The 27,349-nt window shown below is 41.0% G+C and overlaps 1 protein-coding gene across 4 annotated transcripts in view; it reads left to right on the top strand.

Annotated features, from left to right (window-relative positions):
* Positions 1–206: 206 nt before the first annotated feature.
* Positions 207–27,349, top strand: part of keap1a (kelch-like ECH-associated protein 1a) — a 75,831-nt gene continuing 48,688 nt past the window's right edge. For 2 of the 4 annotated variants that reach the window (XM_051935287.1, XM_051935286.1), the window contains exons 1-2: positions 212–554; positions 20,636–21,270. In XM_051935287.1, coding sequence (XP_051791247.1) covers positions 21,061–21,270 — 210 coding nt within the window. In that variant the 5' untranslated portion in view covers positions 212–554; positions 20,636–21,060. Of the gene's footprint in view, positions 555–19,519; positions 19,560–20,635; positions 21,271–27,349 lie in introns of those variants that run through there. The other 2 variants (XM_028816381.2, XM_051935288.1) reach the window with 2 other exon arrangements.

The following is a 27,349-nucleotide window of genomic DNA, read 5'->3' as shown; positions in this document are numbered from 1 at the left end:
CCATCATTTCATTTACAAAAATTGCTCAATCCTTTTGTTTTAGGTGAGAGTCTTTCTTGACAACAAGTTTTTAATGAATTGAGCCCAAAAACGACAAGAACGTTTTGTATTGTCCTGTCATGTTAACAGTGCCATGCTATGAGAGGCGCTATAACAGACCAGCCAGTGAAGAGTCAACAGCTGACTAGAAGCCTAAGAAATGCAGTCCATCCAGTTTCAAGCCACGACGATGAAATCCATGCCTTGTAATGCATTAGTGCTGAGTTTCGGGTCCGGGGTCGCGAGAGTTGCCCCCTTTTTCAATCACATTCCAGGTCCTTAGTAATACTGAATAGAGGCCTCGAGGTTCCACTTTCGCTTTCATAAAGCGGCTGCTTGATTGACTTTTCAGAGTCGGCCTCTGCCAGTAGGAGGGGAGAAAAAAAAAACCACAGAAAAACAAGCCGAAGTGCCGAGTCATGCTGATGTCGAAAGTCAGCGGCAGCGAAGAAAACAGCCGAGCAGTGACAGCAGGCAGACGGGCTCAGTGACACGGCGGCGGACTGCCGCTCGAGGTACGTGTGCCGGCACTGCGCGCGGACAGACTGGCGGGCGGTACACACTTGGGGTGCACGGGTTGCACTCGAGTTTTGCACTTCACAGTTGGGTCAAGGAAGTGTGCACACCGTGTGATATTGGAGTGTCTGGAAGCGGCGAACACAGCAGGGCCGTCGCACCGTGAGCACCGGCAACGATCGGACCTTTTGAGGTGACAGGGGGCGCCAATGCCGAGACGCAGGTCTAATGGGCTCACAAGCTCGACAGGAGGGATGGACTCAGACAGCCGGCCGGTTGTACTCTGGGAAAGTTAGAAGTGCTCATGACTAAATGCCCCTTGCGGAATGGCCGTCATGCTGTGATCTCGGAGGGTCAGTCGGTGCGTGGTCAGCCCGAATACGTGGGCCGTTATTTACTTTCTAGTCATTCACCTTTAACTCGATGCCGCTCCGCTGAGTCCTGTCGCGCACTTCACGTCATTTGTGCAAAAAAAAAAAAAAAAAAACATCAGCGGCTCTGTGAGCAGAAATGAAGTTAAGGCTTCTCGTCTGGAAAGGAGCTCGGGACTGCGCCGGATAAAAACAAACAAAAAATAATAATTTGCCCCGCTCTAGGAGGACCGCAGCGCCAGCAGGCTTTCGTGCCAACCGAGTGGCAAATTAAAATGCAGGGCCGGGAGTCTGGTGTATTTCACCAGACGCGTTTTAAAAGAATTTCAACGGGTGTAAGTTTTATTTTCTTCAATTATGCTGCCCACAATCTACCAATTTTTTTTATTTTTTAATGCATATTTTATTCACACATGCAAATGTAGCCGACCTTTGCATCTCATTTTTAAATGAGAATTTAATATAATGTAAAATTATCAGACCTCCTGAACCCAATATAGGGGATCTGATGGTCAGAACCTATACTGGCAGTACTGGGTGTATGGCAGAAGATAGGGCTAGAGATGGTGCCAGACCACTGTAGTGCCCATCTGCAGACACAGTGCAAACTTGGTACAGTTAATAAACTTAACACACACACACATTCACCTTTGTGGACGAGGAAGGCAAACTAAAAGCCACACAAACATGGGAGAACATGCAAAATCAAGACAGACGACAGGCAGGCACAGGACATGAGCTGTGGGCACTGGATCTGCAGGGCAGCAGTGCTACATACACATTGTGCCACCATGCTGGATCAAAAGATAATCATTAAAAAAAAAAGTTTACAAGTGAACTAAAATGGGACTAAATCCCATTAAAAATCTTTCCAAAAATCACGGAAAAGTCAAACATATGTGTACACTGTTAGGAAATTCAGAGACTGCAGAAAGGCATCAGGAACAACCAGTCCTGTTCTGGTAAATGACAAGTTACATTCTGAATTGGTTTCTAAGTAAACAAATATTTGGAATGAAATGCTGACGCGATTACTGCCTTCCGAGAACCGCAGCGAGACTTCGGGATCAGCTGAGGCCAACGGAAAAAGTGAATCAATTCTGATGATGACAAATTCGTGCACAATCTCCATAAAAACAATTGATGAACACATATCCAAAATGCTCTTATGATAGGAGGATGAAAGTTCAGACTTTATAAAAATTTACATTGTCTACAGTTTGAGCTGAAAAGATTACAATAACTACAGCAAGGTATGGGATCAGATGGAGAGTTCTAGTGAACTGACATCACAGATAGAAAGGGGGGGGAGAACTGACCAAGTCTGATGAAATCTGTTTAATAAAAGACCAAAACATTTCATGCAATTAAAGAGAAATGATCTCTCTATTATATAGTGCCTTTCCTGTCTGCCTATCAATCTAATTGTGTATCTTTCCTCAGTATTTAAATTTTATATAGTGCCTTTCACATATCTATCTATCTATCTATCTATCTATCTATCTATCTATCTATCTATCTATCTATCTATCTATCTATCTATCTATCTATCATATAGTGCCTTTCACATATCTATCTATCTATCTATCTATCTATCTATCTATCTATCTATCTATCTATCTATCTATCTATTATATAGTGCCTTTCATATCTATCTATCTATCTATCTATCTATCTATCTATCTATCTATTATATAGTGCCTTTCATATCTATCTATCTATCTATCTATCTATCTATCTATCTATCTATCTATCTATCTATCTATCTATCTATCTATTATATAGTGCCTTTCATATCTATCTATCTATCTATCTATCTATCTATCTATCTATCTATCTATCTATCATATAGTGCCTTTTATATCTATCTATCTATCTATCTATCTATCTATCTATCTATCTATCTATCTATCTATCTGTCTATCTATCTATCATATAGTGCCTTTTATATCTATCTATCTATCTATCTATCTATCTATCTATCTATCTATCTATCTATCTATCTATCTATCTATTATATAGTGCCTTTCATATCTATCTATCTATCTATCTATCTATCTATCTATCTATCTATCTATCTATCTATCTATTATATAGTGCCTTTCATATCTATCTATCTATCTATCTATCTATCTATCTATCTATCTATCTATCTATCTATCTATCTATCATATAGTGCCTTTTATATCTATCTATCTATCTATCTATCTATCTATCTATCTATCTATCTATCTATCTATCTATCTATCTATCTATCTATCTATCTATCTGTCTATCTATCATATAGTGCCTTTTATATCTATCTATCTATCTATCTATCTATCTATCTATCTATCTATCTATCTATCTATTATATAGTGCCTTTCACATATCTATCTATCTATCTATCTATCTATCTATCTATCTATCTATCTATCTATCTATCTATCTATCTATTATATAGTGCCTTTCATATCTATCTATCTATCTATCTATCTATCTATCTATCTATCTATCTATCTATCTATCTATCTATCTATCTATCATATAGTAATAATAATAATAATAATAATTCATTACATTTATATAGTGCCTTTTATATCTATCTATCTATCTATCTATCTATCTATCTATCTATCTATCTATCTATCTATCTATCTATCTATCTATCTATCTATCATATAGTAATAATAATAATAATAATAATTCATTACATTTATATAGTGCCTTTTATATCTATCTATCTATCTATCTATCTATCTATCTATCTATCTATCTATCTATCTATCTATCTATCTATTATATAGTGCCTTTCATATCTATCTATCTATCTATCTATTATATAGTGCCTTTCATATCTATCTATCTATCTATCTATCTATCTATCTATCTATCTATCTATCTATCTATCTATCTATCTATCATATAGTAATAATAATAATAATAATAATTCATTACATTTATATAGTGCCTTTTATATCTATCTATCTATCTATCTATCTATCTATCTATCTATCTATCTATCTATTATATAGTGCCTTTTATATCTATCTATCTATCTATCTATCTATCTATCTATCTATCTATCTATCTATCTATCTATCTATCTATCTATCTATCTATCTATTATATAGTGCCTTTCATATCTATCTATCTATCTATCTATCTATCTATCTATCTATCTATCTATCTATCTATCTATCTATCTATTATATAGTGCCTTTCATATCTATCTATCTATCTATCTATCTATCTATCTATCTATCTATCTATCTATCTATCTATCTATCTATCTATCTATCTATCTATCTATCTATCTATTATATAGTGCCTTTCATATCTATCTATCTATCTATCTATCTATCTATCTATCTATCTATCTATCTATCTATCTATTATATAGTGCCTTTCATATCTATCTATCTATCTATCTATCTATCTATCTATCTATCTATCTATCTATCTATCTATCTATCTATCTATCATATAGTAATAATAATAATAATAATAATTCATTACATTTATATAGTGCCTTTTCTATCTATCTATCTATCTATCTATCTATCTATCTATCTATCTATCTATCTATCTATCTATCTATCTATCTATCTATCTATCATTTTTACACTAGCAGGTTGTGTCTTTTTTCAAGTTACACCATAAAGTCCAGCTGTAGTTTATGTAGTGCTTTTTCATAGTAACCACCATGTTATGTACATTACCTGTCAAAAGCTTTAGAAATTTTTCCAGTTTTTCTTCAAATTTAATCAGTTGAAATGCAATGAATGACCTAAAATTGTGAAAAGCTAAGCAGTAAACTGCCAGAGGTTTAAATGTTTTTTTCAGGACTGTAATCATTGTGGTGTGAGAGTTTGTTTGTGGGGTGTGTTTAGTATTTTTTGTATTTGTAAATCGTTATTCTAGCACGGGGTGGGCAATGTCGCTCCTGGAGGGCCGCAGTGGCTGCAGGTTTTTGTTCCAGCACAGTTTCTTAATGTGAAGTCAATTATTGCTGATGACGCACTTCTTGCTCAAGTGACATTTTGAGGCTTCATTTTAGTGGTCTCACTTGTTAAGGTTCCCCACCCTTAATTGCTTATTTCAATCTTAAACAGCTGCAGTCACTGTTTTAATGGCTCCTATTAGCAATAAGTTGCAAATAACAAAGCAGTCAGCAGTTCTCCATCTAACTTGTTTTGATTTACATCTCTGTGTGTTTGATTTATTAAAACACTTAATAGAAAATGTGACAGACTGAAAATGATCCGTTTTAGGCTTCAAATCATTTTGATGATATCCTTGGAAAGGAAAAAAATCTACGATATCAGAACCTGACATTGCAGACTAACAAGCCATAAAATTAAATAAGGTTTGAGATTGGAAAGGACTGGTTAATAATTAAGCAATTGGGTTGAAAATGAAAACCTGCAGCCAGGCGCAGACTGGGTCTCAAAACCGGCCCGGATATCCTTCAATGAATGAGGTGACGAGGTCGACCCACTCGGCCCATTATTCATTGTCATTTTCTTATGCGGCTCGCTACTTGCTATGAGCCTAGGATATGAACTCTATCTAAACTGTTGCCAAACTTAATCTGTACACTGCTGTTTAGACACAACTTTAAATTTGATGGCATACTTAGAAATAACATTTACTGAAAAATAAACATGTAGTAACAGGGCTTACATGTTATTCGAGTACATGTCAAATGTCAATGTCATGTCCAAGTGCCAGTACCCTAGTAGGCTAGTAGCTGCTCATTTACAATGTAATAAATTATAACTGAGGTTATAATAAAAACCTCACATGATTGAAATGTTCTATTAATTTAACGATAAACTATAAATGTTCCATCCTAATATGAAAAATTCCTATCCTGTGCTTTATAACTTTATTTCATCATACTAAAAATCGCAGATGAAAACCACTAATTATCGTTCACGCCGACGACCAGAGAACAATAAAATGCATAATACATAATCTAAACTAATTATTAGTACCAAAGAATTTAAATACTAGATATGAGATAAAATAAATTGCAATAATGTATATGCTCACTGAAATGTAGCGGTATCAAAACAGAAATCGGCAAAAGGCAGTTTTGACCAAATTTTTCACTGCAACGTTGTGTACTGACAATTAAAATAACTTGACGTAATACGGTATATTATATATATATAGGACTATATAAATGGCAGTACCGAACAGATAATGTTTAGTAGTTTAGAAAATTAACTTTAATGTCAAACAGTAACCAGTACATACAATTTATTTCATGAAACGGCCGGCCCATGACCAGACCAGAGTTCGCGGTCTGGGCATTGCCCAAATGCCCTAATGGCCAGTCCGCCCCTGCCTGTAGCCATTGTGGCTCTCCAGGACCGACATTGCTCACTCCTGTTCTATCAGATAAGGATCATTTTATAAATTTGTGTGTTTGGTGTATTTAATCTTAAGGGGCTTTTTCCTGGGTGTTGTTAATATTCGAGTGTCAGGGCGGAAATTCGGTAAGGCGTAGGTTGTTGGCCTGATTTTATCCGTCCCTCATTTTTAAAGCATAACGGATTCCTTGCTGTGCAAATCTGGTAACACCCTCCGCACAAGCTATAAGCTGGGGGGTGTGCTACAAGCTTATATAGCGCCTTAAGCAGGCTCATTACAGTGATCCCTCGCTATATTGCGCTTCGCCTTTCGCGGCTTCACTCCATCGCGGATTTTATATGTAAGCATATTTAAATATATATCGCGGATTTTTTGCTGGTTCGTGGATTTCTGCGGACAATGGGTCTTTTAATTTCTGGTACATGCTTCCTCAGTTGGTTTGCCCAGTTGATTTCATACAAGGGACGCTATTGGCAGATGGCTGAGAAGCTAGATTGCTTACTTTTCTCTCTCTCTTGCGCTGACTTTCTCTGATCCTGACGTATGGGGATTGAGCAGGGGGGCTGTTCGCACACCTAGACGATACGGACGCTCGTCTAAAAATGCTGAAAGATTATCTTCACGTTGCTATCTTTTGTGCAGCTGCTTCCTGAAACGACATGATGCACAGGGTGCTTCGCATACTTAAAAGCTCGAAGGGCACGTATTGATTTTTGACTGAAAAACAAACTCTGTCTCTCTCTATCTCTCTCTCTCTCTATCTCTCCCTGCTCCTGACGGAGGGGGTGTGAGCTGCCGCCTTCAACAGCTTTGTGCCGCGGTGCTTCGCATACTTAAAAGCCAAACAGCCCTATTGATTTGTTTGCTAGAGATTGTTTTCTCTATCTATGTGACATTCTGTGCTCCTGACACGCACTCCTTTGAAGAGGAAGATATGTTTGCATTCTTTTAATTGTGAGACTGAACTGTCATCTCTGTCTTGTCATGGAGCACAGTTTAAAGTTTTGAAAAAGAGACAAATGTTTGTTTGCAGTGTTTGAATAACGTTCATGTCTCTCTACAACCTCCTGTGTTTCTGTGCAAATCTTTGACCCAAGCATGACAATCTAAAAATAACCATATAAACATATGGTTTCTACTTCGCGGATTTTCTTATTTCGCGGGTGGCTCTGGAACGCAACCCCCGCGATGGAGGAGGGATTACTGTATACTTTTTGCCACTTTTCTCCAGTTTCATCCTTAGCATTTTAAGTGCCTCTGTCCGGATCACGTCACCAACCTTCTGCCTTCCAGTGCAGGCCACTCTGGTGGTCCATCTGTGAAATGGACACACTGTTCTGTTCTGTGCCCAGGGAGCGTGGGGGGCTGCCTGTGTTTTTTTTGTTATTGCAGATATCATTTTAATGGTTTGGAGACCAACTGTTACCTGCGCTTGTCTTTATTTACTCTGCACTCCTGATTTACAGATGGCTGCAGATTTCCATAGTAAATGGTTAACCGTGTGGTCAATGGCAGCTTGTCTTCTCTGTTGACTTGCTATTTCTTTATCTCTGCCTTGCAGATTAGCAGATAGGATGGCTCCTACCCAAACACGTGTTGTGGCGACAGGTGGCCTCTGCTCATTCTGATGTCATGGAGTCTGCAGGAGTTTTGAGGGATCTTGATCACCCAAATGTTCTATATCTTTATAAACGGATTAACAGTTGTATACAGTATATCACATGGTGTCTTACTTAATGGTGGCATTGTCTTTAGAAACAGCCACTTTGACATTGATGATCTACCTCTGCCCCGATAGCACCTTCTTGTTCCCAAGTACCCTGTATTAGGATTTTAGACGGGTACCCACTGTTTAATTCCACGGGCAGCATGGTGGCACAGTGGAGTGACTTCACATCCACTGCCTGCTTTGTGACATTTGCATGTTCTGTTTATGTCTCTGTGGTTTTCTTGAAGATGTGCATGGTAGGTGAACTTGCTGTATTTGTGTAACTGGACTGTCCAGGGTGGGTTCCTACTTTGCCCCCACTGCCCTACCCTTAGACTAAGCAGGTCTGAAAATGTTACGTTTCATTTCGAAATAAAGCTGCAGCACTCATGATGACCCACTAAGGAGGCAGGACGTTTACAGACTGACTCCAGATCTTAATATTTCATTTACTATCTGACTACTTTTAAGATGGTGTTGTATTATTTCTTGACTTGTGCAAGGCGCTATACAAGGCTAATTGTGACGTCGGTCTCTTTATTAATGCCACGTTCCAGCTGCAGCTGGCCGGCTCTGGCTCAGTTTGTTCCTACGTTTGAAGGTCCCTTCAGCTGGCTCTAATGGCTCTCTATGCTTTAATTGCTATTGTCACCATTGAACAGCAGCCGGTTTTGGAGTGGGCGTTATTGAGAATGTCACAGAAGTGTTGGAAAAGCTGTAAAGGCACTAGACCAAGAAAACATGGCACAAAGAAAACCTTGCGGTTTGCCTCAAACTGGTTCTTAATGGCAGTGGAGCCAGCTGGTTATTCGTGTTTGATGCTGTGGTGGCCATGCAAATCATACACCCTGAACTTGACACAACACCCTCCTCTTCTGTATCCTGCTTGGTACCCCATCCTGAGCTGGTGCCTTCCTTGAGCCTGGCACTGCCAGTGTAAGTCTACTCCTCACAGCCTTCAGTTCAAACAGATGAATGGGTGAGCAGACGGATGTCTCCAATGCCCATCTTTTTACTTGTTTGCTCTCCTGCTTAAAGAAGTCAACCGTTCACTCATCTTTCTCTTCCAGCTTTTATTCCGCCTCGGACCTGCTCTTCCGTTTCTCTTAAACACCTCTTTGGATTTTCTCAGTCTTGATGTTGAATGCCACTCCCAGCATGGCTGTGGCTAATGTTCATATTGGGAATGGCCTCCTCCTCATTACCACAGCTGTTGGCTCTCTTCCTCATGTCGACAATGGAGAACGTTGTCTGTTAAATGCAGGAATTGGGAGACAAGGTATCTAATAGGGCATGCATGGGTGGGCACAGGAGGTTGGCAATTGCAGAATTGTGGGCACAGCAGGGTCTTATGTGTTGAGTGATCTCCTGTAGATTTGTGAGAATAGGGGGTCTGCTGAATTTGTCCTAGCATCATGGACGTTTCAAGTGTTTAGTGCGTCAGGGGATACTATGGTGGGGGTCTCATGGATCAGTGAGAGTCGGGTACAGTTGTATTTTTGGCCATACCATGGGTTTCTCTGAAATGGCAGGCGCTTGGGTAGGGGGGGGGATCATTAATTAGGGAGTCTGCACAGATTTGAGAACAAGGTGAGTGTTGTATAATAGTAGGGTCACCATACTGTTGGGGTCACCTGAATTAGTAGATATGGCAGTTCAAAGTCACAGATGATTATGAGGAAAACAGGGTGGACATGATGAGTGTTGCATGTGTTGGTGGTGTACCAGGACTCATGGGTCCAATCTATCCTTTGCAACTGTGGGGTGTACTGGAGGGTCCCCCAAATCATAGAGACAGCTGAGCAAGTGTCTTATGGATCAGAGAGCACACCAGGGGTGGGTTTATTAAGTCACTTTGCTCAATAGAGCTTGGCTGCAGATTTCCAGCAGCAGACCCCCTCTGTTGACTACTCCATCCACAGGACCTCCTAAAGTCTTTCAGGGGCTTGCGGCTGGAGGTGTGAAGCGTAGAGTTTTGTAGAGGGGCTATTGCCCCTCACGCAATGTAATGAAACGCTCAGGCGGTCTTCACTAGTTTTTATAAATGTAGAAATAATAATTGATCTTGTTATGGAAGATCACTTGTTACAGTAATTTATGATATTAGCCTTTATTATCAAAATTCAGTTACACTTGTGTATTTAGGCTCAGCACGTTTATTTATTTGGCTGATGCCTTTATCCAAAGTGACACAACATTTATGATACAGTTAGTTACGTTTCATTTGGTTTTCCAGTTGGAGCACAGGCAGGTCCAGTGACTTGCTCAGGGTCACCCAGTATCAAGAGTAGGATTTGAACCCACAACCTCAGGGTTTTAACGTCCAAAGCCTTAACCACCACACCACACTACCGCACACAAGCGTTTATCCACTAAGCTGATGTTTTAGTCCTGGGCACCCACCGAATGGCACATTTTCAAGAGAACCCTTCAAGACGCGCCATTTCACATTTCCAGCTGCAGGCTGCCTGAAAGACACCACAGGGTCCTATGGCTGGAGGTCTGCAGCCAGACCCATCTTACATTGCCAGGTAAAACAAAAGCCATCAGTCGGACAGACTTGGTGACAGGGTTGATATTTTGGTGTTTCAAGGCTGCCACTCAAACCGTCTCCTTTGTGATGAGTTCATGTGAAGGTGGGAGAGATTAGCAGGTGGGATAAAATGCAAAAAGGTCAAATTTCTTTTATGATTCTGGAGCATTCTTCACTTTTAGTTGCCCCGGGCTCAATACAGAGTATGAAATGCATAGCAGCACAGACGTAATAACTTAACATAACCGTCTCAAACCGGCTTAACCCGACTCAGGACCAAGGGGGCCTAGGGGCTATCCCAGCAGCACTTGCAGCAAAGCAGTACCCTACATGGGCAGGGTGTGCCAGGCTATCATCGGGCCCCCTCATTCACACACATACACTGAGTCAATTTAGAGCTGCTGGTTTACCTAATTTGCACATACTGTATATGTGGACATGAGAAGAAAAGCTGCACAGATGTCACATGGACATCTGGTTGAGATCTGACACCATGATGCTGTATTAGTGTGAGCACTGCTCCATTATAGTAACAGGGCACACTGGGTCATTAACAAAAAAATAAAACTGCAGAATACACTTAAAGACAAATAAGTGACTACCTCAAAAAATGTGGCTGAAACACCCAAAACCAAAAGAGAGAGCAAGGGATTGTAAACGGGCTGATCATTAAAGACGTGCCAGGACAATGGAGTTGAACTTTAAAACTTCAAAAAAGACCACAAAGTCCCGAGGGGCATTTCTTAAAAATATGCCACATTTTTGAAATGTAACAAATTCCGTTTGCTGCTCCCAGTTCACAGCAGGCTCCTCCCCTTTTTCAATTACATAAAATTATCTGGTGAATCGTGATTCTGGTTAAATTGCTTCCAGCATTTCTGCCATTGGCAGGTGAAGTAACCTGCTCAGGGTCACAAGGTGGGTCAGTGGCCGAGGATGAACGGACCTCCTTCTGCTTCACAGTCCAGTATGTAGACTTAAGAAGGGGATTGTGAGGAGGTGCCCAGATGGACCTGATCTGGGGCTCCTGTAGCCAGTGAGAGTGGTCTCTTTCCAGAACAGTGAGCGCTGTCATTTTGAGCTCGGTGTACCTCAGAACACCTCAGCGTGTCGTGGACAGGGAGGCAGGGCTGATATTCTGTTGGTTACTGAGAAGGAAAAATTTTCTAGAAAGAAAAGTGCACCATGTAGTCAGACCGGTTAGTTTGGTCGATAGAGGTATGGTTGACTAGACAAAATCCTCAACTTTAATTCCCACGGGCTAGACAGTTCAACATACAGTTCACCTCCAACATGACAAATTATCCATCCATCCATTTTCCAACCCGTTGAATCCGAACACAGGGTCACGGGGGTCTGCTGGAGCCAATCCCAGCCAACACAGGGTACAAGGCAGGAACCAATCCTGGGCAGGGTGCCAACCCACCGCAAACATCACAAATTATTAAGAGAAAAATCTCGGGAGAGCTCAGCTAGGTAGCCCATTTCCAGGCTTTGGTCCCATGTTCAGAGGACTTCTGTCTTACTTTCTGAGGCTTCAGTTTGATATCTTTAACACTTTCACAGCTGAACCCCACCATGTGCCCAGAGGAAAAAAAAAATATGAATGCAACCTCAAACTGTAAGGTAGTTTTAGTGCTAAAGATTGGCAATGTGTTGCAGGTTTTTAGCACATGCAACTAAGAATTTCACGATACTCAGTACAGAAACCTATTAATTGTGTGCCATTTAGGTCCCTCCACACCTTTTAAACTAAAAAGAATATTTTGCTACACTTTGAGGAAGTTTAGTTGGATGTAATTGACCATTACTATGTGACACAATGTCCAGTGGGTCTCAATTTGGCCCACTGCCATCCTTGGGGTGGAAACACATGATTACGACACTGTGGTGTTTGAAAGTGTTGAATGCTTTCCTGTACATACTTTGTACTTTCATCTTCATTTTGTCCATGTGATTATGCTTATTGCTATCTATATGTATAAATTGCTAAGGGCTGTGTCCGTCTGTCACGCTAACTACAGCCCTGATCTTGGTCTTAATCAAAAGCTTTTGACGTCATACGTGCTGCTGAAGTGAAAAAATATGCATAGTGACAGCTTCTGCTAAGTTATCTGGGTTCATGTCTCTCTCACGGCAAGATGAATAGGCAAAATGACTGATAAGGAGACATGACAGAAGGAAAAAGAAGAGTGGTGACAGCTGCTGAGCGTGAAGCAAATTGCACAAGCTGATTGTGTGACAGAAAGAAGAAGAATGACAGCTCTGGTATTCACTGTGTGTCAAGCACATGTGACACGGCTGGTACCCGCAAACTCTTGGAGCTAGAATCCTGATCTTGACTGGACCGGCGGTCCGCATGGTTCCTAGTTTTATTATTATTTTAACTGTCTTGTTCTTTTTTTAATTCTGTGTATTTTTGAGTGGCTTTGACCAGATTATTGAGAGTATATAGTTCCTGTTAATATTGGGTGGTAGCTGGAAGTCGTGACATGTGAGGTCATTGACCCGATGTTTTATCATGATAGGCACTTTAACCTCCTAAGATTCCTTTGTATTGGTGGACAAGTTAATCCTTTAAATGCCTAAAATAATATTTCTGAGTTTATTAACCTTGCTCCTTATGAACACCCCACAATACGTACCCCTGGAATCCTTTACAAGGGCAAGCTGCACGTTGCTGAGACCACTCTTTGTTCTCAATTGTCCACTTCTGGGAGGATTTGACACTAAAACTCTGAAATACGCTTGAAATTTAACCAAATTACTGGCAGTGCTCCCCTTATGTTGGCACAGTAACATTTGATCAAAGAGTTGGGAGGATGGAAGGTGGGTCCTCTGTGAAGCTTCGAGTGCAAAGATATGTCAACGCTCAGTTAAAGAACAGGGGAGTGATCTCCCATGAAGACTCAGGAAAAGGTGCCAGCAAAATGAAACTTCGCTAAGATAAAGATGCTTGAAACATTGATCATCGCCATATAATGACAGTCGGTTAAAGAGTTGCGAGGGGGAGTTTCCCCCTTGACTGGAGGATATTGGGTACTCCCCAGTATGCTAAGAAAAGATGCTGTACAGTGAAACTTTGACTGTCGCCATACAGTGATATTCACTTGAAGAGTTTTTCCCCGTGAAGATTCTTGAAAACCGGTATGCTAAGAAAAGATAACCCACTGTTTATGTTGAAACTGGAAGAAGTGAATACCGGCCCACTTCACGCCCTGACAGTGGCTCAGTCTCATGTCCCAATCTGCAATGGCTGTGATGTTCCTAAAAGAGCCTTTCGACCCTGAAAGGATTTTACACTAAATACCCTAACAAGGCCACCACACACCAATTTGCAACCTCTAAAAGGATTTAAAATGAATGAGCACAGCCCGCTATATTTTTGTGATCCTTTTAACACTTATGACCTTGGTTAGGATCCTACAGAACCTGGATGAGTATCTCGGTCCCTCGTCCTCTAGAACCTCCAAACCTCTGTTGATTGCCAGTGTTAGTAAACAAGAAGGCAGTTTCAGTGAGATAATACCCAATCTTTATTTCAAAATAACCTAATGTTTATTTGCAGAGAAACCAGGTAAACAAAAAATAATGAATAAAGTCAGAGTCATACAACAAGCTCCATGTCAAATGTCGAAATAACTTCTGCTTGCTATATTATTTGTCACTTTTCCTCTTGTAATGTCTCCCTTTTTCTATCCCAGTTGTGATGTCTCTGACATCCTTTGCTTTATGGATTGCTTTGATGTCTGATCATGAAAGATTTGGTTGCATCAGTCACAATCAGACCATTAATAATTTCTAATGGTCTTGTTACTTGTCAGTGGAGCTACTTTTAGCTAAATATTAAAAAATGTTGACAGCAAAGCACCTATTTCATATTTTCTTAAAGCATTTACACGCTGGTTAGTTTATCTGAGAGCAAACTATACGGTCTAACAGTTATAACACTTTTTTAGTATTTGCTTTATGATTTGCATATTTCCCAATAATTTTACTAAAGCATCCCAGTTTTCTGTCTGTTATCATCCTTTGAGTCATCATCATGTGTTTGCATCTCAAAACCTTCTGTCTTAAAGGCACCTACCTACCTGCTAAACTCTTATTCTATTACACACAAGAGCTTACCCCGACTAGCTCTACAATACATGCTTGTTTACACAGTTTTACTCACTTTAAAGCTGCCTGTTATCTAAATTATCCTCTTTAATAAAATCCCTGTGTGCGTCCAGGTGTCCGTGTGTGTTTGTCTTCTGGTGAAGTGCGCATGCGCGGGGCACGGTGCGATGCGCGATATTACTGTCAGAGAAAGTTACAGGCGTTTTACGGAAATACAAACCTGTATTACTGCAAGAGGAAATTAAAGGTACACAATACATTGATGCATATTACAGCCACATACAAGCCAGTATTACTGTCAGAGAAAATTAAAAGCATATTACTGACGCGCACGCCTGAATTACCGCCAGAGAAAATTAAAGCTATATTACAGACGTACAAGACAGTATTACAGTCACAGAAAATTAAAGACACACAATACAAGAAAGGAAATGTAAGAAAGGACAGAGCCGGTTATACTTCCTTAGAAGGCTGGCGTCCTTTAACATCTGCAATAAGATGCTGCAGATGTTCTATCAGACGGTTGTGGCGAGCGCCCCCTTCTACGCGGTGGTGTGCTGGGGAGGCAGCATTAAGAAGAAAGACGCCTCACGCCTGGACAAACTGGTGAGGAAGGCAGGCTCTATTGTTGGCATGGAGCTGGACAGTTTGACATCTGTAGCAGAGCGACGGGCGCTCAGCAGGCTCCTATCAATCATGGAAAATCCACTGCATCCACTAAACAGTGTCATCTCCAGACAGAAGAGCAGCTTCAGCGACAGACTGCTGTCAATGTCCTGCTCCACTGACAGACTGAGAAGATCGTTCCTCCCCCACACTATGCGATTCTTCAATTTTACACAAGGCGGGTAAGGGTCTGGGGAGTGGGGGGTAAACATTAACTTTATATAAAGTTATTGTCTGTTATACCTGCATTTTTATCACTCTTTAATTTAATATTGTTTTCGTATCAGTATGCTGCTGCTGGAGTATGTGAATTTCCCCTTGGGATTAATAAAGTATCTATCTATCTATCTATCTATCTATCTATCTATCTATCTATCTATCTATCTATCTATCTATCTATCTATCTATCTATCTATCTATCTATCTATCTATCTATCTATCTATCTATCTATCTATCTATCTACACGGCAGCAGCCCACGAAGAACGGTCAGCTCAGCAAGTAAACATCAACAAAAAAAAGTCCGAAAGACAAAGAAAAATACGACCAACAAAAAAGAATGAGGTCAAAGTTCCTTGCCATTTAATACGGACAGTTCCTACTAATGTTTATACACTACTGTTCTAGCGCCCGTTATTGTAACAGGCTTAATGACTATTCCTATAATAATTCTAATATCCACACAAATCTACTCTCTCTATACTGTATATAAAATCCTAAGCCTAAAATTGCAACGATTTTATGTCACGTTTTTTGTCACGCTTTAAATCGGGCTTATTTTAAAACCTACATATATATGTTTGGTATCATTCTTTTCAGAATTTTTCAAACTTAAATGTGATGTTGTTAGATTTTCAGCTTCTTATTCTGTTTTTAAATTATAAACTAAAAAATATCAAGAACTCACGTCCCGCAAGACACGACTTATGCCAAGAGATTTAACCACACCTGGGGCTAGAAATAAAAGACAAAGAGTAGGACAGCTGCTGTACAAGCTTTTAAATGTTCGAAGAGCTGCTCAAGATTCAGATCACACAACACAGCAGCAGCAGCAGCAATCCAGCAGCTGATCGAGCAAAGAGGAGGTAAAAAAAAACTATATTTGTTTCCCATTGTATCACCGTTTAAGAGGGGGTTTCAGAGGAGGGACCGCGTCTCCTTGGGGTGCGTTCAGCCCCCCTCTTCACAACGCGAGCAGCAGAGACGAGAAGTGTCTGGCGTGTAGTGCAGGCTGGGCGTGCTGGCAAGCGAAGTGAGCAGGGGGCGAACCCCCTAGTTAAATATTAGTAGTCTTGTTTAACTGTAAAATGCACTATTGTTTGCACCCCAATGATGATGCTTAAGATGGCAGCATGCTATTGTTTGTACTCAAGCTTTGGGATTTTGACAAATAAGCTTTGATATTAGCCATTGATTTAATCTGTTCAGGGGACTAGAACTTCTGTGTGTTTTCATTTTAGACTTTGGTGATTCTGCACTACTGGCTTTCTGTCATTTTGGTCACTGCCTGATTGTTCTGGTATCTCCTTGTCCTGCTTTAATTCTTGAACTTGTGGCCCCAGAGTTCCCAGCTATGGTGGTACATACATGGGTAGTCTTCAGAACTTGGCATATGGTGGCCACGTGTTACATATACATAAATGTAAAATTAATTAAAAATACTAGAAAGTGCCCTATATAGGGTTGGTTCCGTTTTCATACCCAGTGTTGCTGAAATGGGTTCTGTCTGACCCACCATAATCTCATATTGGAATTCAGCAGATTTGGAAATGGAAGAATGGAGAAGATGGGTGACACCCGCTTACAGGAAATGGCACCCTGTAAAGCTGATGTCACATTACAAGATTTCTAGTTGGTGAAGAAATGCTTGAAGTGTTTAAAATTATGAAGATAATTAGTCCAGTGGATCCAGTGGAGACTGTGACTTTAAAATGAGTTCATCAAGAACATGGGGACACAGCTGGAAACTTGTTAATGGTAAATTTCTCACAAATTTCTCACAAACATTAGCGAGAAGTCAAGCAAAATGACACCTTTTATTGGCTAACTAAAAAGATTACAATATGCATGCTTTCGAGGCAACTCGGGCCCCTTCTTCAGGCAAGAAACTGGAGTTCCCTGTGTTTATATACACACTAGGACAAGAAACAACATTGGTAAATCTTTAAGTGAGACATCTTAAATGCAAAAAATGAATAGACCTCTTCAGGCTAAGATTCATTTAACAAGAGAGAAGAACAATGTATGGTCAAGATCTTTGATATATTGTAATCTTTTTAGTTAGCCAATAAAAGCTGTCATTTTGTTTGACTTCTCACTACATTCATAATGGCTAACACGGTACAACACCCTAGTACTACAGTAATCCCTCCTCCATCGTGGGGGATGCGTTCCAGAGCCACCCGCGAAATAAGAAAATCCGCGAAGTAGAAACCATATGTTCATGTGGTTATTTTTATATATTTTAAGCCCTTATAAACTCTCCCACACTATTATAAACATTTCATGCACAATTATACAGCATAAACCCTTTGTATTCTCTTAGATATTATGTAAGATTCGTTGAAATTATGTATGTAAACACAGTAAAACCTAAATATTATTTGAAAGATATCGAGCGTCTCCGATATCACATATGTTACAGCCATTACGACAGACAGGCCACCATCAATAAATACGTACAATGCAAGAAAAATTGTATACAATAAAATGTGTGTACAGTGACACTAAACTATGTACATGTAATAAGTACTTTATGTAAATAATTAATTATGGTTACTCACCAACAATGACACGACGACTTGTCCGATAACGATGAGTTTAATTTTACTGCACAACAAAGGATACAGCTCTTCTAAAGGAGCCTCTTCAGGCGACTGTTTAGCACCGCCGTTGTTCTTCTTCCATCTTTCCATCCAGACTACTGCCTTACAACGTCCACTTGCAACTCATTTTGCGCCCTGGTTAAAAGACACTGCGGCCGTAGATCTTATATGCTTTTCCTCCTTTTTAAATAAAAAGAATCGTGGACTCATTTATGCTGTAATGGTGTCCTGCAGCGGTGTAGCTGTTTCCTTCCTTCAACATATCCAAAACTTTTACCATTTCTGCAATCATTTGCATCTTCTGTTGGCGCTTGTGCACGTTAATGCTGAATGAGTGAGATTAGTACTTCCTGGTTAATGCAGCAGTCCGTCGCTGAGCCAATCAGCAGCACACAGGAACTTAACCGCATGCTCTGATTGGGTAGCTTCTCAGCCATCCACCAATAGAGTCCCTTGTTTCAATTCAAATGCGTCCCTTGTTTGAATTCAAATGGGCAAATCAACTGAGGAAGCACATGTACTGTAGACCGCAGACATCCGCGAAGCAGTGAAAAATCCGCGATATATATTCACATATGCTTACATTTAAAATCCGCGATGGAGTGAAGCCACGAAAGACAAAGCGCGATATAGCGAGGGATCACTGTACTCACAAACATTTGGAAGTTTCTCTTTACACAAAGAACGATAGACACTTGGAACAAGCGACCAAGTAGTGTGGTAGACAGTAAGACTTTAGGGACTTTCAAAACTCGACTTGATTTATTTTTGGAAGAAATAAGTGGATAGGACTGGCGAGCTTTGATGGGCTGAGTGGCCTGCTCTCATAATGTTCTAATGCTGTTGCTGGTCTCGTCGCTGTTGCATGCCAATGTACATGACTTCAAATCCAAGAGAAGTCACAGTGTGTGATGACTTTCCCGCACAGTTTCACATTTCCAAGATGTTTCATGCTCTGACTTTTGTCTGATAGCCAATAACCTGCTGCCTGAAGAACCTGGTGGGTTCTAAAGGGGCTCTAAAGTACTATGAATTCAGCTGCAGTCTCTGCCCTTTTGTTTTCTGTTTTCCAGTCTGTTGTGGTATGTAAAATATAAGACATCAGACAAATGAGTCTCCTGTTGGCGAGAAAGAGCACAGCACACGTCATACTGATGCTGGCTGTGCACTTTGTTTCCCACGTTGTGTGAAAAATTACAATGCACAGACACTGCATACCCAACAATGTAAGCAAAAGTAAGAATAAACTGTCGGCTTCCTTTGCTTGTGTACTTATGTACCATTCTGTGAGATTCTTCTGTGAGCGTGTGTATGTAATTCAATATGTGCCCCGTCATTTCAGTTTGGGTGTACTCAAATCGTTTTTTTTTTTAAATGGCACCTCATTTGTGACCAAGTAAAAACATTGCAGTGCAATTTCGGGTGAGTTTACATACTTTTTTTAGCTATCTGAAGCACTGATAGTTTTCAGATTAACAAAATTTTTAGTGCATGTACTGAAAAACATGAGTGATTGTAAGCTGCATTATTTTCCCCGTAATTATTGTATAGTTGTTTGAAAGAGAATGAGACAGCAATTCACAAATAGGTGGCAACAGGCTGCATCTGCAAGTGCATGTATGTGATCCGGTACCAGCGGCAGTATTTCAGTATAGCTGCACATATCTACTTTTTTTTCTAAAAGGCACCTCATTCGTGACCAAGTACCACATTACACTTGTCCTTCCATTTTCACAAAGCCCACTGTTCAATATTTGCCTTCTGTTTCTAACTCCACAGTTGTAGAGCCACATGCCACGTTGTGTCTGAAGGTAACAGAATGAACACTCTCCACTACGCCACTACAACACGTGTGCCACTTTTGCAGCAAGTAATAAAGGCTGCTTTCTGATGTACTAAACCCCGATAAAAATACAAAAATTTCTTCTGACTGACAAACTTCTACTGGGGTCTCGTTTCTAACGGTGTACAACGCACCACTAAGTGGGTGATATTTTCTTAGTCTAGCACCCGTCTGAGATATTGTATTTGCCTGTGAGATTAGCGCTCCTCCACCTGTCCAGTTTATTTAGCCATGTAATCTCTTTTAAAGTATTACAATTACATAAAGATGAGGTGCTGAAGGGAAAAGCTCTATTTATTAATCTGCATGTCCTGTTAGGGTGTACAAGCACAAGGCCGTCAGTAACTGTTGCTTCAATTTGGGTTGACTTACAAATAATCCGGTAAGACGGGGTCCTTTATACAACATACAACAATTCTGAGAAGAGCTAGTGATACTCTTCAGCGTCAGTAATTTCCTGGTTGTCCGGGGAGAAGACAGACGTGTTATTCTACCAGTCTCAGTGTGTACCCCTTTGTGTGTTCCTCTCAAGTTTGCCCTGTAAGCTCGGCTGAGCGGTCACTTTCAGGACGTTGTTGATTTGATGCATGTTTGAAGTTTGTGAGCAGGAGCAGGAGGAGCTTCAGCAGTCACTGTGTCTTCTTCTTGCTTGCAGGTTTAAGTCTCATGCAGTGTTCTGGATGACCAGGATGCAGTTTGTGTCAGATGGATGATGGATTCTCTTTTTCTTGGCTGAGCCTTCACATCATCGAGTAAAGCTGTCTACTAGATGACTGCAGTCTTCTTGCTGCTTTGCCTAAACAGTTTCTGGATCATCCTACCAGCCTCTGCCGCTGGAGCGCCTCCTCCCACACCCCGTCCCCTTTGAGCTTGAAATTTTCAGGCCAGACAAACAGGTTGAAACTTATTTCAGACAATTGTCCACAGTTGGAATCGGTTTCTGCAATGCCATGGGCCTTCCTGTGGCCTCTGGGCAACCCTGCTGTGTGTTGTGTGTTCAAACAGGTTATACAGTAAAGCCATACCTGGAGGCTCTGGGGTGTAAAGGCCCCATTCAGAATTGACACCCATTGCCAAACCATGATCTGCCAGAGAAGACGGCGGCAGGTCTGTGGGCCAGAAGTCTCGCCCATTGCTGTTCCTTCTATGAAAGGCCATGGGTATTTGGACTACAGAATTGAGAACCATCCTACCAAAGTGTTGGAGTGCATGGATGAGTTTCGGAGACAAAATCAGCTGTGTGACCTCATCTTGCACGTGACTTACAAGGACCAGGTGACAGATTTTCAGGTGAGGGCTGGGAAAATCACAGATTACAGGTATCTGATCAATTTTTACATTACTGGCCAATGGGTAAATAGCAGAAGCTTCCTCTTTAGTACAGCCTAACTGGTCACTCTGGCCACTTTCACTGTATGGGATAGCTAACCAAACTGGCCACATTGCAACTCTAAGATGTTTCTTGTCCACTTTCCTCGGACAGCTAAGGTGGCCTGATGCCAGAGGTATACCTCAACGGAAAGCAGAGATTTCTCAATTGACTGGGGAATAAATGGGAGAACTTGTCTAATTTGCATTGTAGCAGAGATAAACTGAGGAAAGCGTAAGTGGGAGGAGCTTCAAGACTGGTTTCTAGAAACAGCTGAGATAACCAGTTTGACTGGACAATAGCTGGCAGGACTTTTCCTTCTCATTTCCCGGTATGATTGAGCTAGCAGTGACTGTTATGGCCTAAAGTCCATATCATAGTATAACTGGAAATTCCAATAGTTTCACAAGATATTGGTATAAGTATTTGTAAGTACTTTTCAGACTGAAGCTTATTTTTTTAAACAAATTAGAAATGTATTCCTGATTAATGTAGTGATTATTTTAATTATCTTCCAAAACGCTTGTTAATGCTCTGCTACTCAGATAACAGATCTGTCTCTGGAACTGACAAAAGTACAGCCCCCCACCCTTTGCTCTCTCACTCACTTTATGACAAACAAACCAATAAAGTTGAGCAGCAGACCTCCAGAGCTGTGCTCCATTGGTGAGCCAATCAAATTGCACACATCCGATGATGTTTAGCGGCCTTCATATTAGTCGTATTTCGACTCTGAAGGAGAGAGAGAGAGTAATACAGTATATCCTTGCTATCTGTGGACTCAGTTTCTACAGATTCTTTATGTGCGGTTATAAAAGTGTAACCCATTTTGAGACACCTGCATGTTTCCTTGCGCCTATTTATGGCCTGATGTGAGATTAAGCAATAACAGATCTGTGGTGCCCTTACATGTCCCAGCCTACATGTGTGCTACATTGAACAGATCAAACTGTGTCTGTGCGGCACCAAGAGGACCGGGGCTTTCAGTTGTTCCCCACAAATGAGGAATTCCCAGTAAATGTGGGTCATAAGCTCATACTGATTAAGTCTGTGTTCACACTGCCTGCCGCGACTACCGATTGGATGGTTTAGTGAGGTCCTCAGATTGGTCCTGCTGTGTTTGCTAGCAGCTTCAGGTGGAGCGCCTAGAAGACGATCGTATTTGACTATAGAGGAAGTAAAAGTCACAATAAGGTGTCCATAGGTCAAGCTTGTGGAAAGATCATTACTGAGCCTTGAGGAACAAGAACAGAGGACCAGCCCATCCGCCCAACCCTGTCTTCCTCTGACAGTCCACCCACCAGCCGGCGTCTCACCAGAACCTAACCCGATTTTTGTCATATTTTCCCATAGGATCAGTGCTACATTATCCACAGTTTCTGTTTCCCCTGGGTTTTTTAGGAACTTCACCTCAATGAGAACTAGCTATATTTTTTTAATGAAAATGATTGTGAGATACACAAGCTAAAGGCAGAACCTTAAATTAATTCTATATTTCGACAAAGTGAGATGTTCAAGAACAGGGAAGTCACAAGCAAAAGATTCTTTTTAGAAGTTCAAATGTAAGGTCTATCTACAGATTCGGATACTATCTAGGGGGAGACCTTTAAACTGTCGCTCCAATGATGTCACAAGCAGTGCACATGCTGGGGAATTCTGAAAGGATTACCATGGCAGGGAGTGACGCAAAAGTCCTGAAATGGTAACACTCTAAGAAACCAAGGGTGGTGTCGCAGCATAACAGTAAAAATATACCAAACTTTGTCAGTGTACACTAAAATAAGAAACTAATGAAAAAAAAATGTAATTTTGATTGATTCTCTAAATTGAAGAGCATTGGTGGTCTAGAAGGCTAGAACCTTCTCAAGCAAACACAGATCCAACTAGGATATCTCAAAAAATTGTATAAAGTTGCTGATTATGACAATAATTCAGTGATGTTACATGTCATGGCCAGTTAGCATACCCATTTCAAGGCGTACCTTACACATTGTTCTTACACTGTGCTTAAGGTTAGGGTTGTGGTAAGGTTCAGGGCCATCACAATGGTCACTGGTCGAGGTCCCCAGGAGCAGGAGTAGTGATGCCCATGTATGTTTCTGTTTTATTATCAAAACAGGAGCCCCAGCGCATTACTTTGCCTGGGGGCCTGTGATGCTGTTAAGACGGTCCTGGCTAGGGTACTTACTCAGGAGTAATGGTGATTATTGTCATGTACTGCTGCAGGCCACAGCCAGACCTTTCTTGGAGTGTCCATTGTACAAATCATGTGACATAAACATGCAATCCCATTGGCTGATTAGCGGGCAGAGCTCCTGAACTGCAGTGCTGTGGAGGACTCCAGGTAGACTTCTCTTAAGCAAATGCAGCGCAGCTTCTTCCTGTCTCCTTTACCTGATTGACTCACCAGTCAGTGTTATGACTTGGCAGAGTTAGAGGAAAATTTTAAATGAAAAAGACTGGAAGACTGACATAGTCAAAAATTCACAACATGGTAAATCAAGAGAAGTCAAAAACACTATGCAAAATTTAAAATTCTTGAAAAGAAGGCACAGTTGAGCAATGTAAGAAATTCAAAGTATCCTAATCTCGAATGATTGGGCAACACACAAGTTGACCCCTCATACCGTAGTTTAGGTGATGTCACATGCCATGCATTCCTGGAGTAATATGGGGCAATCACCATGGAAACAACACTATTAATACCTCAAAATGGAGGCGCCTAAGTTCAAAACAAAATGGTGCTGCGCAATAATGCAGAAAATGTCCAGCTTTAAAGTTTACATCTTGCCTGAAGAAGGGGCCCGAGTTGCCTCAAAAGACTGCATATTGTAATCTTTTTAGTTAGCCAATAAAGGGGGTCATTTTGCTTGACCTCTCACAACTTTTAAAGAAAATTTGTTGTAGTAAAAGATGTCAAAAACAGATTCCTTAAGGTAAAAAAACCCAGAAAAAGCAAAAAATGTAAGAAAAATGTCAATCATAATAATCAGGTTGAACCGCCCTACGTAATTCTCATACAGGTGTAGATTGGTTTTTCACACACAGTTCACATACAAGTCTGTACACTCATACACTGACATCAAATTACATCTCGCTTTTTGTTACGTGTGCACATTTTGGTTTATATTTCCATTTGTTTGCAAGTTTTTTTCCCAAATTTTTAGCATACCATTAAAACAGCTTTCTCAAAATCCATAACAGTAGAAGAATTTCATCTAGTGAACTGGACAGAGCTGCTCAGACTACCTCAGTTGTAGCTGGAAAGGGCTACAAAGCCAGTTTGCTTGGACACGTGAAAGGAATTTTCTCAGTGTTTCATGGAATGGCTAAGCTGGTGAAACTGGCCGAAGTGTGCCTGGAATGGCTTTCTTCACTGTTTCCCAGTAAGATGGGGTTTAATGTGAAGGACTTTGCTCAGCTGTTTTTCCAGCAAACCTGAGCTTTTCAGACTGGGTGTGATGTAACTGAATACTTGACGAAGGTTTCACTGCTATAACCAGAGTTTCAACTGAGACAAGTTTATAGTCCAGTTAGCAGGGGATGAGTTTGTTCACAAGTGTTTTTTTTTCCCATGATATATTTCAGTTAGTCAGGCTGGCTGAAATGTAGCAGAGATGACCTTCCTGTCCACTTTCTCAAGGAAACCAGAGATGACCTTCCTCTCCACTTTCTCAAGGAAACCAGAGATGACCAGCATGACTAGTAGTTTTTTTTTCTTCATATAATTTAGATGGTCAGAACATCTGAGCAATAGCTGTGGCCAGACAGAGGGGACCTTCCGTTCCACTTTGGTTAAACACTCAAGATGACCAAATTGTACAGTTTCTTGAATATACAGTGCATCCGGAAAGTATTCACAGCCCATCACTTTTTCCACCTTTTGTTATGTTACAGCCTTATTCCAAAATGGATTAAATTCATTTTTTTCCTCAGAATTCTACACACAACACCCCATAATGACAATGTGAAAAAAGTTTACTTGAGGTTTTCGCAAATTTATTAAAAATAAAAAAACTGAGAAATCCCACGTACATAAGTATTCACAGCATTTGCTCAATACTTTGTTGATGCACCTTTGGCAGCAATTACAGCCTCAAGTCTTTTTGAATATGATGCCACAAGCTTGGCACACCTATGCTTGGCCAGTTTCACCCATTCCTCTTTGCAGCACCTCTCAAGCTCCATCAGGCTGGATGGGAAGCATCGGTGCACAGCCATTTTAAGATCTCTCCAGAGATGTTCAATCGGATTCAAGTCTGGGCTCTGGCTGGGCCACTCAAGGACATTCTTAGAGTTGTCCTGAAGCCACTCCTTTGATATCTTGGCTTTGTGCTTAGGGTCGTTGTCCTGCTGAAAGGTGAACCGTCGGTCCAGTCTCAGGTCAAGAGCGCTCTGGAGCAGGTTTTCATCCAGGATGTCTCTGTACATTTCTGCAGTCATCTTTCCCTTTATCTGGACTAGTCTCCCAGTTCCTGCCGCTGAAAAACATCCCCACAGCATGATGCTGCCACCACCATGCTTCACTGTAGGGATGGTGCCAGGTTTTCTCCAAACGTGACGCCTGGCATTCACACCAAAGAGTTCAATCTTTGTCTCATCAGACTAGAGAATTTTCTTTCTCATGGTCTGAGAGTCCTTCAGGTGCCTTTTGGCAAACTCTAGGCAGGCTGCCATGTCCCTTTTACTAAGGAGTGGCTTCCGTCTGGCCACTCTACCATACAGGCCTGATTGGTGGATTGCTGCAGAGATGGTTGTCCTTCTGCAAGGTTCTCCTCTCTCCACAGAGGACCTCTGGGGCTCTGACAGAGTGATCATTGGGTTCTTGGTCACCTCCCTGACTAAGGCCCTTCTCCCCCGATCACTCAGTTTAGATAGCCGGCCAGCTCTAGGAAGAGTCCTGGTGGTTTCAAACTTCTTTCACTTACGGATGATGGAGGCCACTGTGCTCATTGGGACCTTCAAAGCAGCAGAAATTTTTCTTTAACCTTCCCCAGATTTGTGCCTCGAGACAATCCTGGCTCGGAGGTCTACAGACAATTCCTTTGACTCCATGCTTGGTTTGTGCTCTGACATGAACTGTCAACTGTGGGACCTCATATAGACAGGTGTGTGCCTTTCCAAATCATGTCTAGTCAACTGAATTTACCACAGGTGGACTCCAATTAAGCTGCAGAAACATCTCAAGGATGATCAGGGGAAACAGGATGCACCTGAGCTCAGTTTCGAGCTTCATGGCAAAGGCTGTGAATACCATGTGCTTTCTCAATTTTTTTATTTTTAATAAATTTGCAAAAATCTCAAGTAAACTTTTTTCACGTTGTCATTATGGGGTGTTGTGTGTAGAATTCTGAGGAAAAAAATGAATTTAATCCATTTTGGAATAAGGCTGTAACATAACAAAATGTGGAAAAAGTGATGCGCTGTGAATACTTTTCGGATGCACTGTATACTCTGCACTGGAAGGCACTATATAATAAATATGGTCATTTCCGTGGACACACACGATGCCCAAACTGACTGTGTGTAACTAGGAGTTTTTTTTTTTTTTTTAAGGGTAAGTGGCTGAGCTGTAATGACGAGTGCCTACCTGTCCACTTTCCCTGGAAACCTGAGATGTTAACTAGCTTGACTAGGAGCATTTTTTTTGGTTTATTCTAGTGTAGTTGATATGTTTAGACTGGATGTTGTAGCAATGGTTAGACTGGCCTAGTTGTAAGTGGTCAGGCTTGCTTAGGTGTACTTAGGACTACCCTCCCCAGGATGCCTGGGATATCCAGATTGACCAGTGTGACTACAAGTAGTGTCCTCTTTTTTGTTGTGTTGTTTAGGCTGAAAGGTGTAGCTATGGTTAGACTGGCCAAGGTACATGTGGTCAGGCTGGTTTAGGTGTAACTTTCCTTGGACACCTGGGATGTCCAGATTGATCAATGTGGCTCGGACTAGCTTCTTCTTGTTGGTCTTTGCTGGTGTAAGATGGACGGCTGTCTCCCGCAGGTT

The sequence above is a fragment of the Erpetoichthys calabaricus genome, chromosome 12 (genome assembly GCF_900747795.2).
Source record: "Erpetoichthys calabaricus chromosome 12, fErpCal1.3, whole genome shotgun sequence".
NCBI lineage: Eukaryota > Metazoa > Chordata > Cladistia > Polypteriformes > Polypteridae > Erpetoichthys > Erpetoichthys calabaricus.
The sequence above is the reverse complement of the archived record's forward strand: the minus strand, read 5'-3'. Positions and strand labels throughout refer to the sequence as shown.